Below are 15,292 nucleotides of genomic sequence, written 5' to 3'. Positions count from 1 at the left end.
TAAATTCTGGTTTGATGCACAAACCCCCAAATATTTGCAGTTTTTCCTGAGACAGGAGACATGTTTTTATTACCACCCTCCATTACCTGTATGCTCCAGCGTATGCAGATCTGTGCTGGAGTTCTGCTGTATTTCTTCGCCAGCTGAATGATACTAGGATGCTTGAGTGCTTCACCTTTGGCTAAAGGAGAGTAGCCTTCAAAAACAATATCTCTGCTCCTACAATAATCCACCAGCTCCTGAGGTCTTTGGAAGGGATGATATTCAACCTTAGATAATAAAAATGAATTTTTAGTAAAAACCTCAAGAGTACATTTAGTAGAAAAAATCATTCATAAATTAAAATATTTTTCTCTCATTTTAAAAATGCAGCCTGAGTGTGGAAAAGACCTTTGAGATCATGAAGTCCAGTCGTGCCTGTCCACTACTAAATCATAACCCTAAGCACCTCATCTACCTGTCTTTTAAATACCTCCAGGGATGGTGACTCAATCACCTCCCTGGGCAGCCTGTTCCAGTGCTTGATAACCCTTTCAGTGAAGAAGTTTTTCTCAATGTCCAATCTGAACCTCCCCTGGTGCAGCTTGAGGCCCTTCCCTCTCATCCCATCACCTATCGCTTGGGCAGAGAGACCAGCATCCACCTCTCTACAACCTCCTTTCAGGTAGTTGTAGACAGTGATAAGGTCTCCCCTCAGCCTCCTCTCTAGGCTAAATCACTGCTTCTGGGAGATAGATTTAAGCTATCAGGTTTAGAAGACGTGAAGGATATTAATCCACAAGCATTTTGCCATTTTAATTGGTACAATAGTTTACTACATATTTTATGCTTCCCCCAGAAGTTGGGAACATTTCTTTGCCCTGTCTGCATTTGGATTCTCACTCTTGTTCTGCTCCGTGGTAGAGAAATATAAGCAAATGCATAGCGAAAATCAGCATCAGGTCTATTTATTGGCAATTTGAGATTACCTTCTCTTCCCCAAATCTACTGTTTTTTCTGTTTCTTCACTAATGATTAGGCAAGGGGAGGGGGCTGGGCAGGGACTGGGTTTGCAGGAGACCAAGCATAACAATTGGTTTAGGCTGAGGGCCTGACCTTGGGAGCAAAGCCTGTTGGCATAGATTATACATGGAAAATCCTGTATTTTGTGTGTTGTATCACCAACAGCTTATGCAGGGAAGCAATCACGCTGTGGAATGAAGTGTGAAGGAGACCCTTTGTAGGAAGGAAGATCACAAATTGCCAAGAACCAGTTAAATGAGGAAAAGTAACAAGCTACAAAGACACAGTTGTTAGAAGCAAAAGGAAACAGAAGTTAGTGAAAAGTAAGGGTCTCAGAAGAGCCACACATTCCGGCATGTAGCACAAGCCGAAAGAGAACTTCTGTAATATTCCTTCTTATGTTATTTAAACAGTATTTCACAGGTTATACGCTGTACAAAGCTTACCATCCACTGCACCCCGATGAAAGCGGGCAGTGTTTTCTTTTATAAAATACATAATCATGTGATGTACTTTTTCTGACTGGCTGTCACCGTTGTTCCAGTGATCTAACTCTTGCGCATTTTGATGGAAAAAAATCTCCTTAACAATTACCTCAACACATGGAATCTGGAAAATTTCTTCTGCCACAAAGAGGACAAATGAACATTTCCTGTTTCTCATCTTTAGTACATGTTGTCTTTGCAGACAACAATAGCTGGGAACAATAGGCTGGCAGTCATTCAATATGCACTAAGAAAAAAACTGTGCCCTTCCAAGGCTGGGCTGAGTCAGCCTAAAGCTGCTATGATCTAAATTACAAGGTAGACTCAGGAACAAGGTTCAAGCAGCAGACACATCCATGTCTTCAACCTTTGATGTTTCTTGACCTTTGAGTAGCCTTTGTATTTCATGTTTATATGGGTAAGACCAGTGTGTAGGTCATCCAGTTATTCCCTTGCTTGCACCTGAGCTCAGTAGAAAATATTCTCATTGTTTCTAAGCAAAACTAGGGAGGGGGTGGGGGGAAAGAAAGAGCGAGCAGGGTGTATTACTCAATTATTACAATACTAATAAGCAATTTTAGTAGGCATTCTTTACACTAAGTGTAACAAATAACATAGCCTAGAAAATAATAAATGAAGAATGATGTATGTAGCATCAAAGGCTGACAAATCAGGTGGCATCAGGTGACTTACTAGGCATTTATTAGTAATACAACTGCAAGCAGCATTCACCTGCTGGCCTAATAAGATTTCTAGGCAGTGCAGCTCCAGGTTGCACCAGAAATATTGGAAGCAAAACCAGTATGCTGAAATGCCACCTGGCTGTTTCACAAGCAAAATACACAGCAACAAATACTTCCCACCAGCAAAGATAATACTTTGTGCCTTTCACTAAATCAGGAGACACCCAAAATTGAATTTTGGCACATGCAGTTTTGTGTTGGTAGCAGCAAATATTTTTCTCTTTAAATATATGCTAAAATAATCAAATACATAAAATAAAATAAGCACTTCTGAATTGAATTTCTGTGTGTGTGTGTGTGTGTGTGTGTGTGTGTGTGTGTGTGTGAAAACTTTCTGGAAAGTTCTGCCAGCATCTGAACGCAAGGGACAGGCATCCTGAGTGACAAGAGGCATGGGGTGAGTGGCCAGCATGTGCTTCCCCTCAAAATAATAATTCCTGCTTCCTGGCTTGCCCCACCCTTGCTATTTTAGTCCCCAAACTTTCTCAGGCGAGGGCTGTCTGTCATGTGCTGGTAGAGGAAGATCTTGATCTTTTCTGGCGGAGTGATTTGTGTGTAAAAACTGGCATTTGTTTAATAAAACAGTTTGCCTTACAGAACTCCTCACTCCTACTTCACCAGCCACAGGGGATCTCTAAGGAAGCGCTGTTTTTTATGGCATCATAGCACAGTGGGGAAAAGTTGAGCCTAGTAACAATCCTGATGCACAGACCTAGAAAGTCACATCACGGATGATGGTATACAAAAGTCTTACTACTTCCACACTGCTGTGGGTTCTTTTCACCTGGTCATGTCTCCCTGCATCTGGCTTTCAGTTTCTCAATGGGAATGCACAGCCTTATGTTTGTTTCTCTTTATAAAACTGAAATATAAGCCTAGAAAATACTTTATCTATAGAGGAACAGTTCAGGTGAAGCTATTACAAAACTGTTCAAAGTGGAGCCGTTTGCAGTGGCACGGGTGTTTCATTGTTGGTTTTTTGTCTGTAACTGGGAACAATGCTGCGCAGCACCTTAAAGAAATGACTATCTGAATACAGCAGAGGCACCCTCCCTCCAGTATCACTGCCATATCAACTTTTTGTGTCCTCTTTTTCAGCCGCAGATAGAGAGATGCTGTCAAATAGCATCAAGAAACAACCTTTCTCCATTAACACTACTGACACAGTAAGACTGGTAACATTTTGACACTGGGGGCAAGAGGAAAATTCAAAACAAAGCCAAGATTACACTTTTTTCCTTGCAGTGATTTAGTAGGACAGTGGAAGGCACTTAACAGGCCATAATGACTTTGGCCAAACTCCAGTAAGATTTGGAAGATGTATATTTCTGAAAAGGAGACACAATTGAACCTTGGCAAACTGACTGATTCTTAAACAGTCATCAACCTGCCCATCTTTAGACATACTTCAATGGCTTCTTTTGAATAACTGAAATTCAATATTTTATAGTAAATATTTTATATCGGTTTAGGTTATTTTAATGTTAATTTTAATTGTCCTAAAGTAACCTTTAGTCTAGTGGAAAGTAAAAGTCAGAGATGTTAGGTTCTGCCAGTCACGCTCCAAGCAACCCTTTTGTAGCTGTTTATGACATTAAACCACAAAGAGCTGCCAGAAATCCTCCCCATCTGTACAAAGGGGAAAAGCATGTGCATGCACTTCATCCATTCCAGCTCCCGGTCCTCTTTGAGCATAAGCACACTTTCACTGGCAGGAGGTGGTAGGAATGGGAGCATGAACTTCCAGCACAGCTGTGGGCAGAAAACTGCAACAAGGGAATAGCTGTATGGTTCAGGAAGGCTGCTGGTATGTGGGTGGGCGCTGTTCATCTGCTTAGGGCAGCAAAAATATTTGCCAGGGCTCGTGCTGTACCTTCATAAATGAGAATTTCACTGAATTTTATGTGACCTTGAAATATGAAATAAGGCGGGAGCAAGGAGAATGGCACACTTGCATGGATATGAGTATAATCATCTGAGGCTTTCAGGGCTGCTTAGGGAGTTATATGTAGTATTTGAACACAGGGTCTCCAAAACCTTGTTCACTCTAGGGTATGCTAGATGTTCACGCTCCTTGAATTCTGCTTCTAAACTGTTCTAGCATCAAAAACTGGCACATGGACCATTTGTTTGTGCCTGAAAACCAGACACAAACAAGTAGCCTGAGAGAAACTGGGGAAAAGAAAGGAAGAAGGACTCCCCCTACCCTCTTCAGATCATCTTCCTGGATGGTTTTCAATATGTATCTAGAAATGGAGAAGAAATTGTATGACTACGGCTAGTTTGGGCGTAGCCATTCAAGCACAGGGGTGGAGAGGTGATTATTAACAACGACAAAAAAAAACCAACAAAAATAACCCCAAAGCAAAAACTCAAACCCAGATACTTTAAAAGTATTTATCCACTCACCTGATTAACGTGTGGAGTAATCACACAGTCTTCCTTTAGTTGCTCAAGATGACTGATAAGAAAGTTGCTTACACCAATTGATCTACACAAACCTAACGAGAAACAGAACAAGAAAAAGTTTTGGGACAATCCTAACCATTTGTGAGGATGACTTGAAAAATTTCAGCAGACGAAGATTGTACACATCATTTCTGTATAGCAAAGTACTGCAAAGAAACATAGAAAAATAGCACTGAAATCCAGTTTGACAGTATTATCTGAAAGTGCAGTTCCATCACAGTCATACTAGGAAATCATTTTATAATCTAAACACACTGGAAACTCCCCAGTGTATAAAAACTCCAGGCTAAATTCTGGGAAACGCTAACGTAGTATAAGCAAAGAACAATTGGACTTCACTAGAATGAAAAGAAGGAAATGGTGTTCTGAGCAGCTTGCCAAAGCTAAAGAAAAGTGGAACATTTGCAGAAGACTAATAAGGTGTGAGCAATACAACACAAGGACACGTAGCTCAAATGAACTGTGCAGCACTGCTTATATATCTATAAGATCACTACATGATGTTACATAAAACTCAGTATAAAAACTACAATTAAGTGAGCAGTATCTAACGAGAAACAAGACGCTTAAAAATGTAGGTAGATTTCCCATCTCCTGTTTATGTGCAAATAAAGTTAAACGGCACATATGCAATATGTTGTTGTTTGTTTGGGTTTTTTTTAAATAAGACTTAAGTGCACATGCATGTGTATAAATTAAACACTGACAGTCCTGAAATCAGATGTCTTCCTTCCAACCTCAGATAGGATAAGGAACAGCTCCCAGTACTGGCCTGACACCACCCCTCAACCCTGACTCATCTTTGATAGTTCAGTCCTAATTCTGTGCAGAACACGGACACTAACTGTGGTCAGGCTAGTAGTGGTCTCCTTACACTGTAGATTCCATGGACTATGAATCAGACTAATTTCTTCAGTATATCTTTGTCTTGGTTGACTTGATCTGTATTTCAATCTGTAACTCCGTCTCAAGGAGTGTGAACACACAAGTTCAGCCACAGTTGTTAATTGAGTATTTATGCTATCCAATATAATGTATATGCGTGTACTTATCTATATACGTACATACAAATATCTACAGCAAAAAATAAAGGAATTAAGCTAAAAGTTATACTGTTATTTTTTCAGAAATAAGAAGTCATTGGCAATTCCAGCCATTTGATGTCAAAGGAGTTATTTCTGGACTGAAATTGTCCTCATTCCACAGTTAGAATTGACACCATCTTGAGGTCAGCAGAGAACTATGTTGAGCTGCCTTGACTTGAATCTGGAATACAGACACACAAAAAGCACTTCAAAATGCTACTGAGATGTGAATACATTAAAAAGAAGAATTTCAGTTGAACTGAAAGCTAAATGAAAATGCTGTAGAAAAATGTACTGACCACTTATCCCTAAAACGCATTTTTAAAATAAATAAAGCATGTAACTCATAAGTAGACTATAAATTGGCATATGAAAATATAAGCTATAACATTATAAAGTATCGTCAGTTTGCATGTTAGATTTACCTGGACAAAACAATTTTTTTTTCTAGTGTCCTATGAAATTCTGTATGTGAAGTTACAGTTTATTGCTAACTATTGTAAACAGATTATTAAAGCCCTGAAAAAAATCAGGTTTGCATTAGAAAAGCCACTGCCTACGTAAATATAGGTGATGTGACTGCTATGTTGCATTCATATATTTTAGCAGCAGAAGCAGATAAGGTGCACAGCAGCAAAACTTGCCCGCATACTATCACTTTTTAACGTGATTTCTTTTATACATGTTGTGGTTTGAGCTAAATTAGAGTCAGTTTTGTGACTAACTCAGCTGCTGTAAGTAACTTCATTCTCTGAAAGCTAAATGCATATATTTAGATAGTGGTATTCTCCAAAAGTGATAACACAGGGCATTGGTGTGCAAAAAAGCCAATGCTTATACTTAACCAAGGCCACCTTCAAGCTGGAAGAAGGGCACCACATCTGTGAGGAGGGGCAAATAGGGCAGGTGACCCTAAAATGACCAACAGAGTATTTCATCCCATACATGTCATAATCGGTATAAACTTGAGAGACCACAAGGATCTCACTCTCTTCTGCAATGGATAATGTCCAGTGAAGACCTTGTCTGTCTGATTGCTCTTAGTGCCTCATCTGTGTATCCCTGAATCCAATTCCTGAGCTCAGCTACCTCCTAGCCGTGGACCCATTCCCTCATGTTTGCTTTACGGTATTTGTGCTGAGGTATAGTGATAAAGGGGTGGGGGCACAATCTCATATATTTGTATATATTTTATGACGTTATTATCATCATCATCGTCATTATCATCATTATCATTATCATTATTATTATTTCATTAAAGCTGAAATTATTTCCCTCTCCTGGGGAAGGGAAGGAGGGGAAGAAGGAATTTGGGAGCCCAACTGCATGGTTAGCTGCCAAAATTTAGCCAGGCCAGGGCTAAAACCATGACAATTTAACACAAAAAGGAGAAAAAATACATTAGCAACTAAAATGCTAGACAGCTTTCCCCTACAGAAATTATCATTGTTCCAAATGTATAACATAATTAGGTTATAACCTGCACTACAGTGATTTGCATAATTTGCATGTAATCTGCCAGAAGGAACAAAACCTGAGCTTTTGAATTCTATTGATGAACAACCCTGGAGTGTCAACACTAATAAATCATTATGCCAAAGAAGTCAGAAAAACACCAGCAATTGTAACACAATGGTGAACCAAAATATTATAATCTATTGTTGAAAGCTAACGAGTTACAAAAAACATGCCGTTACTGCCCTTGAAGAATAAAGCTTTTTTATTTCAGGTTGAAATAAAACAAAACTCAACCACAGACATAAATGATGAAAGGGCTCATTAAACTTATCCGTTTCCACAGAAAGCTTCATTTTTTCCCCTACAATATACTTTTAAGATGTTTGCTTCTAGCATACTGCTCATAGGAGACTTCAAAGTCTGTTCCATAGTCCCATTGCATTCACTGGGAAGTCTTTTGTTAGATTTCCCAACGAAAAATTTCAGGATAGTTGTGTTTTGTCTTAAAAGTCATCCAAGCTGCTCTTACTAAAATCAATATAATAGCATTCCTGTGATTAGAGCAATGTCCACAGAGAAAGCTAAATTCAAAATTGCCAAGAAAGTAAACATTTTCCCAGACAACAGAGAAACAATATTTTAAGTTGCAATATTTTAATGAAACCAGCTTTTTCTTAACACTTTTATTTTTTAAGGGAATATAATTAAAGTATTTAATTTTCATTAAATCCATATATTTACTTTTGGTAAATTTAGAACCCTTCATTTCAACTTCATTGCTTTGTTTTTAGTTACAGGCTAATAGATGAAAATTAGTGTGTTTTGACTTTTCTATTAAACTACAATATAAATACAATCAATATGAAAACAATTGCACAGCCTGACTGTGCTAAAATCTTATTTCAATGCATGGTGGAAACATGAATTCAAAATGCTGGAATTTCCTGAAACATAGAATGTCTAAATTTCAACAATCAATCAATGGATTCTGTTCTAAAGCACTCTTTCCATCTGCTTGATAGAAGATTAACACAGTTGCTCTGCATTGTCCAGATCTGAGAAAGACTGACTTAAAGCTGGAGATGATACAGAATTATTTCATTCACATTTATATCTGCTGGATTGTTTCCTAAGAATTGGGAATTAAAACGTGATGGGCAAGAAAATGAAGGTCTGGTTAGCTCCACGGCCTTATCTGACAGACCAACACTTGTGACTATACATATCAAATGAAATACATGAAATGATCACATCAGCAGTAGAAATAAAAAAATTACATAGTGAGAAACTTGCGTAAAAGGATCCTGACTCATTGCCTTGAAACAGCTGGAAGGGTGGCACATTTCCTTCTATTTCCGCTCTCAGAAAGCCCTGACAGAGGCAGGTTCCCCAGAGTTTGTGCCACAGGTCTCAAAAACACCAGAATGCTCTAGAAAAGATGGGGCGGGAAGCATTTATCTTTAACTTAATACCTGTTTAGTATGCTTAAAAATCCAATTTCAGGCAATTCAGGCAGAATTCATGCCTTAGCTGTTATGATAACAGGCAGCCTGAAAGTCTATAGTCCTTTTCCAACTTAATCAGTTCAACTAATCCTGAAGTTCAGGTCTTCCAAGTTAAAAGTTTGCAATGTGCTAGCTGCAAACCCTCTGGAAAGTGGCATTTGTGGTCTGTAAAAAAAATACATTTGTATGACCTTATTTACAAAGTTACAGAGCTTTCTGACTCAAGAAGAAAAAGCATCCTCCTTATCTCCTCGAGGAAATGAGTGGTTTGGTCCCTGTGAAACAGATTTTGAGAAACTGCCAGGTGCAATAAACAAAGAATTTGCCATTCCCCATTAGCTCCCAAGGCTTATTGAGGCTTTGTCCTTCTCCTCGCGACTCTGACTTCACAGGCTTGAAGGAAAAATTGGCAACGATGCTTCTTTTATTCATGCTAAAACTTGATTGACTACAATGATGGAACAGAAGTTTTCATCCAGCTTTGAAAAACTATCATGAAATTCTGCAAGACACATTAGAAAATATATTGGCATAGTAATGGTTGATTATAACAGGGGAAAAAATAGTATTTTTCCTATGCTACACAAATAATCTTGGCCTTCACCACATCAGTAATTTCACCACACTGTATTGCTCCCAGATGCCGTGAAGCAACACGCCCTGCCAGTGGGCTGGTGGCAATTAGTTGCATATTAAGCTTAAAGCATTTTTTATGGCAACCTAGAGAAGGATTGGGTATTTTTTCTTTACTTAGTATAATATTGAATTCAACATAGTTTGTTGGGCACTTTCAGTCTTGCAACAAAAAAGCATAAATATACTGTCTTGGCACCACAACACTATTTAGTACAATAGTGAGCCTTATCTTTCTCTAGCACTACTAGGAACTTTTATCAAACTTCTACATACCCTCTGGAATATTAAATGTACAAAGTTCAGATCAAAAAGGTTTTTTAAGTGACAAAACTGGATGCTGGGTTTGTGGAGCCCATTTTCCTCCCCCCTCCCTGCTGTTCTACATGAGTCAGAGCAAGGGAGAATTCCCACGTCCAGCGAACAGTGCCTATTCTGTTACATCTTCTATTCAGGCCACAGAATAAAAACACAAATGGATCCACTTTTCACAAGAGGTCAACTGCAATAACTGTATCTTTATTCAAGGAGGTTACACAGGTTGGAAAGGTCCACACTTGCTCTGATAGGCATGCTAAGAACCCCTCTTTGAGTAAATGGTACTACTCATAGAGATCATACAAGATTTGATTTTAGCAAAGCTTGCTAAATCAAAGCTGTAGGCTGAGTGTGTCCCATATGTCCACTAAGTTTTAAGCATGTAGAATCATACTCTAAAAAAAACGCAGGTTTAAAAATGGCTGAAAATACATTTTTATATCTAATAGTCCATTCTGCAGCTGCTCACAAACAACTAGGCAATGAAAATTGCAAAAGCAACATGGTACAGAATCCATGCCACTGTACCTTAAGTCAATATTGCCACCACATGCTATGTTGTGAAAATGTTATCAGAAGTATCAGCAACTCAGCTAAGTGCTTAAAGGCTGTTAGAATAGGTACCTTTAAAACTAGCACTTCAAAATTATTACAGAGAATACACAGATTCTAAATAATTTGTCCCCCATGCCATAACCCCGTAATGATGATGATTTCTTGATGATGAGTTTCTTGATCTGGGATACTTTTTGGACTGCCATATCAGAGGGGATGATTCCAACTGGTATGAGTACCAGCAACCTGACTATTGACAATAAAGCAATACTGATTTTACAATTGCTAAGAATATAGTGCTTAAATTCAACATATGCAAAACAGATAAATGATGCCTTTTCCCCAAACCATGTACATTAATTGTTGCGACACTGTTATTTCGGACAAGAAATTTCCTTTGTAATGTATTTCAGCATTGCCTTTTTCCCAAGATTCCTTGTGTTCACATTGGGACCTCTAGGCACTCTCATGTGGATACACGAATGTGTGCATTTGCTTTAAGTAAGCTAAGCAAAAAGATTTATCTACATTCTTAGCAAAAACGACCAACTTGCTAACAGAAAAAGCATGAACCATGTACTGCAATAAATCATGAAACAAAGAAGTCTGAGGGCTTATTTTTACACTTAGAATTACCCATTAAGCCCTTGAAGGTTAAAAAGGCGGGGGGGGGGGGGGAAGAAGAAAAAAAAGAGAAAAAGGGCAAAAGGTAACAAATTAGGATAGACATTTATGCAAGTCCAGAGTTGTTCCCAGTCTTACAACTGCATCAAAATGACTATCCTATGGCAATTCCTTATTCTTAAATAATATACTGCTCATTATGAAGTCTTCTTAACATAAATATGTGTAGTCGGGTTTTTTTATTTTGCATACGTCTTTAATCACTATCTGATCTGATCAACAGGGTGTGGTGCAACCAACATCCTCACCAACTGCAACCACCTTCCACCCATGAAAACACCTCTCTGAACTGTGTTTCTGACAACAACAAGCCCTCTTCATGAGGACACCTCTTCATCTGCACAGAAAGAATTTTACAGACAATGTGAAAAAGACGCACTTCTTGGAAAATCAGTTACTTGTTTTTACTTATTAAATCTTTAGTGCATCTTATGCATACACATTCACAAGTTACTTCTACCAACACAAAAATTCAAGACAAACATTTTATGGAATTGTAACACAAATGTTTGAATTGCCAGCTGTTCATAATTTGACAATATAAACATAGATTTGAAGTGATTTTTTCAGTAGGATAAAGGCAGAATATGTCATCTAGGAAAGGATGTACTAGAAACTCATGCCACCTACACAAAAACTGTATTTGGTTTACTGAACTCTCACTCATACTTTTAGGAACTGGTAGGAAATGGAGGAAGAAAAGATGATGATCAAACTGGTCTGTGTTGAAAGATGCAAAAGACAAGAATATTGTACAAGTTGACTAGATTTCTTCTCTCACTTTCGATTAGGTAAGACACAACTTTTTTTGCAAGAACATAGTCACATGGCTTCAATTACCAGACTAAACAATGCCTTTTACTTCATGGCACTCTCTTCAAATCATACATGACGACTATTAAACTAAGTTATTAATGAATATGGGAGGTTTAGACTGGATATTAGGAAAACTTTCTTTACTGAAAGAATGGTGAAGCATTGGAACAGGCTGCCCAGGGAAGTATTGTAGCCACCATCCCTGGAGGTGTTCAAGAAATGTGTAGACGTGGCACTTTGGGACGCGGTTTAGTAGGCAGGGTGGTGTTGGGCTGACATTTGGACTGTATGGTCTTAGAGGTCTTTTCCAACCTTAATGAATCTATGGTTCTAATAACTATTTATTTTGAAGAGCATTTCTCTGTGTTTAACAAAATCATATCTTAATACATGAAGGAATTTCAGACACAAATATGAGTAGTTCATGTAGGCATAAGCCACACTGCTAACAATAAAACGATAAGTAAAAATATTACTCTTAGTAAAATGGTACTGAGTCTCAGCGAGATCTGAACCCAGAACAACCACCACATTACTTCTCTTGCCAACTTCAGGCAAAAGCTGGCTGAAGGCCCTCATTCTTCCCAGCATTTTTAGATGGAGGGACAAGTAATCATGTGCATGCGTGTATGAAAAGCTCACTGAGATGATGGGTAGCCACAATGCCAAAATCAAGGTCATTAAAGACACTGCATACGGAAAGGGTCATTTTGCTAGGAACAGACCAATTACCAGTGAGCACATATAATGACTATTCATGATGTCAAAGCAGCTTGCCACATTGCTTTCATCTGCCAGCAGACAAATGCCTATACAGGAATGTTGCAGCTATCAAGGGAATATCTGACTCAATGTATGTATCTTGGAATGAGTTCTGTTAAGTAGTCTGGCCTCTGTCTTTACGTATTGGAGAGGATCATTCCACAAAATGACAATGTATGAGACCACAAAAATTCAAACTACAGCCTTGATATTACAAGAATCCTAGTTGATTTCAGCTGTTACAACAAAAAGAACCAGTTATTACACATAAACATCTCATTAAGAATTTTTTTTCTCTCTTTTCCCTTAGGAAAAGTTTATCCCATAACTCTTTAAAGGAAAATATGTATGCAGGCTGTTGAACAAAGACACATGTTTAGAATTCTCTGTCTCTCAGCACTAGAGTACAGACAGAGACTTATTTACTTTGACAGCAACCTTTAGACAGATGTACATAAAGCAATGGAGTCACCCAAACAAGCTGGAGGAGATTAACAAGTCCTAGAAGACAACAAAAACCAACCAAACAAAAAAAAACAACTAAATACTGCATTCCATAGCATTTAATAAAAAAAAACCTAGTTCTTGAAACTGTAACAGCGTCCGCAGCTAGTAGAAATCAGTTTAAAAATAAGACCTTTCCTGCTTTGAATAAAGAGCTGTCAGCTTGGCCTATCAGAAGTCACCCAGCACTTTTAAATGGGAGTTTTTAGTTCACGTAGTGCCTTTATCTTACGTTGCCAAGTACACAATACAATTCTTACAACAGTGAAGAAAATAATAATTATCTCCCCCACTCATTTGTTCTCAACATAAAGAAGCTGCAAGGACTGATCAGTGGAAATTGCTTCAGGTCCTCAGGAGTTTTTCTGTTAGCAAACCTTCTGATCACTTGGGCTGACTACCAAGATCAGGTGCAGAATTCTGATCCCTGAGCTACCATAAGAGATGGCACAATTCCCTCTGGAAGCGAGGGAGGGCCTAAATGAATGCAAACCCTAGAGTCTGAAGACTTACAGAAGACAAAAGACTGTAAGACAAAACAGAAATCTCTGCACTGCGTCCTTTCTTAACCAGCATGTGAATATCTCATGAATAAAGCAGCATTAGAATTCAGTAATATGAGGAATAAGCATCTTAGTATACTTCCTGTGTAATAAGCATCCTAGTATACTTCCTGTGTGATCTGAGGAAATGTACATACAATTTATAAGTTTTAATTCATGTTATGGAATGATACAATTGCTATAGATTTGTATGCCACTGCAAATATATATCTATATTTGATAACCGAGACCGTATGACATTTTTCCTTGGAAAGATGTTAAGGGAAACTACCAAATATAATGAGTGGGCTCTGGCCATATGAAAAGAATACTAAAATAAGCAAACTCAAAGTATAACCTTGCCTTGTTTGTAGGGAAGAAAGGATAGAGTGTAAAAATACGCAAATTTTAGGTTAAAGAGGGAAAGATGCTGGTAGGACTATTAATGTACCTAAGAAACATACTAAAGGATTTAGGCAGGAGAAAATAAAAGATAAGCATGTTTAGCTGAAGACTCTGTAGCTCCAGGGCGAACCTGGAAGACACGGGACCACATTCCAGACACAACCCAGAGGGATCAAAACACTTAAAGTAGGTAAAATTTTCAGAGTGTGTGATATTAACATAGGTAATTAATGTATTATGTCATACTGTTCCAGTAAAAGACAACAGTGGCTTCAGGTTCCCTATGAGTGTTTTTGTACATGCTGTCATGTCTGTCACAGTATCCCTCACAAAAAAAAAATAATCAAGAAAACATCCCAGGATTCTGTAAAATTGTTTTTAACCTGAAGTGACATCTTGAGATAGCTGCTCAGTTGCATTAAACAGTTCAATAGTAGATTCAGGCACACAGGCAAGTGCTAAAATACGAAACCTTCTATCAAGGTTTTCAAGGTTTTTGATATTTCCTGAGACCCAGCCTTGCAGCAGTAACTGGATTCTGTTTAGTTTCCAAAGATATAAACCCCACTGGGTCCAAGGGGTGCAGCCCAAAACTGCCATCTGGTAAGTAATCAACTGGCGAGGGTACCCAGAGCTCTAACAGATAACAATCAGGTTGTCATTTTAAATTGTTTGTGTTTCCAGTTCAAATTGTATCAGGGCAAGAGATTCTACTGAAAAATGTTAACCTCAGATTACTTCTGAGTACTGGTACAAAACCAGTACAATGGAAAGACATAGTGGGTTTTTTTCAGTGACAGCAAAGCATCTCTCTTGTCACCTGAATCTATAACTTTCTGTTTATGAGACTATTCTGATGTTACAGCTCACTCCAAACCTTCCTTAAGATTATTGTCATTATTCTTGCATCAACTTGTGACCATTGTGACCAATCTGAAACTTAGCACAATCTTAAAAATCTGCATTAAAGACTTTCACAGTCTTGAGTGCTAACAGTTTATTTACTCTCCTCCTAGGGCAATCAATAATAATAATAATAAAAAGACTATTAAAAATTTACATTTTTTAACTGTTGCTTGTCCCACACAAGTGGAATTTTGCAGAATAAATATTAACCTGGATTTAAATTGAAGTTGAAAGAATGAGATTTTCAAATATCTGCATTAAAACAAGCTATGAATACAGAGAAGTGATTAAAGAAAATCTTATTAACTTCAGCCAGACCAAAGACTTAGGTTAATACAGAGATCTTTGAATCACCTCATACATCTCTTGCAGATAAATATGCAGTATCAGTCCTGTAACAGAAACCATTTTTTTCCACAG

The 15,292-nt window shown here is 38.1% G+C and overlaps 1 protein-coding gene across 9 annotated transcripts in view; it reads right to left on the bottom strand.

Annotated features, from left to right (window-relative positions):
* S1PR1 (sphingosine-1-phosphate receptor 1) overlaps positions 1-15,292 on the bottom strand; it is a 57,430-nt gene that overhangs the window by 16,030 nt on the left and 26,108 nt on the right. For 7 of the 9 annotated variants that reach the window (XR_011337842.1, XR_011337844.1, XR_011337845.1 and 4 more), the window contains exons 4-5: positions 4,640-4,731; positions 87-269 (exon numbers count right to left, since the gene is read on the bottom strand). Coding sequence is in view for 4 of the 9 variants with exons in the window: in XM_069862216.1 (XP_069718317.1) it covers positions 87-269; positions 4,640-4,731 (275 nt within the window). In the remaining 5 variants the exon portion in view is untranslated. Of the gene's footprint in view, positions 1-86; positions 270-4,436; positions 4,477-4,639; positions 4,732-15,292 lie in introns of those variants that run through there. The other 2 variants (XM_069862217.1, XM_069862210.1) reach the window with 2 other exon arrangements.

The sequence above is a fragment of the Phaenicophaeus curvirostris genome, chromosome 8 (assembly GCF_032191515.1).
Source record: "Phaenicophaeus curvirostris isolate KB17595 chromosome 8, BPBGC_Pcur_1.0, whole genome shotgun sequence".
In the NCBI taxonomy this organism is placed as follows: domain Eukaryota; kingdom Metazoa; phylum Chordata; class Aves; order Cuculiformes; family Cuculidae; genus Phaenicophaeus; species Phaenicophaeus curvirostris.
This window is presented reverse-complemented; position numbering and strand designations above follow the sequence as displayed.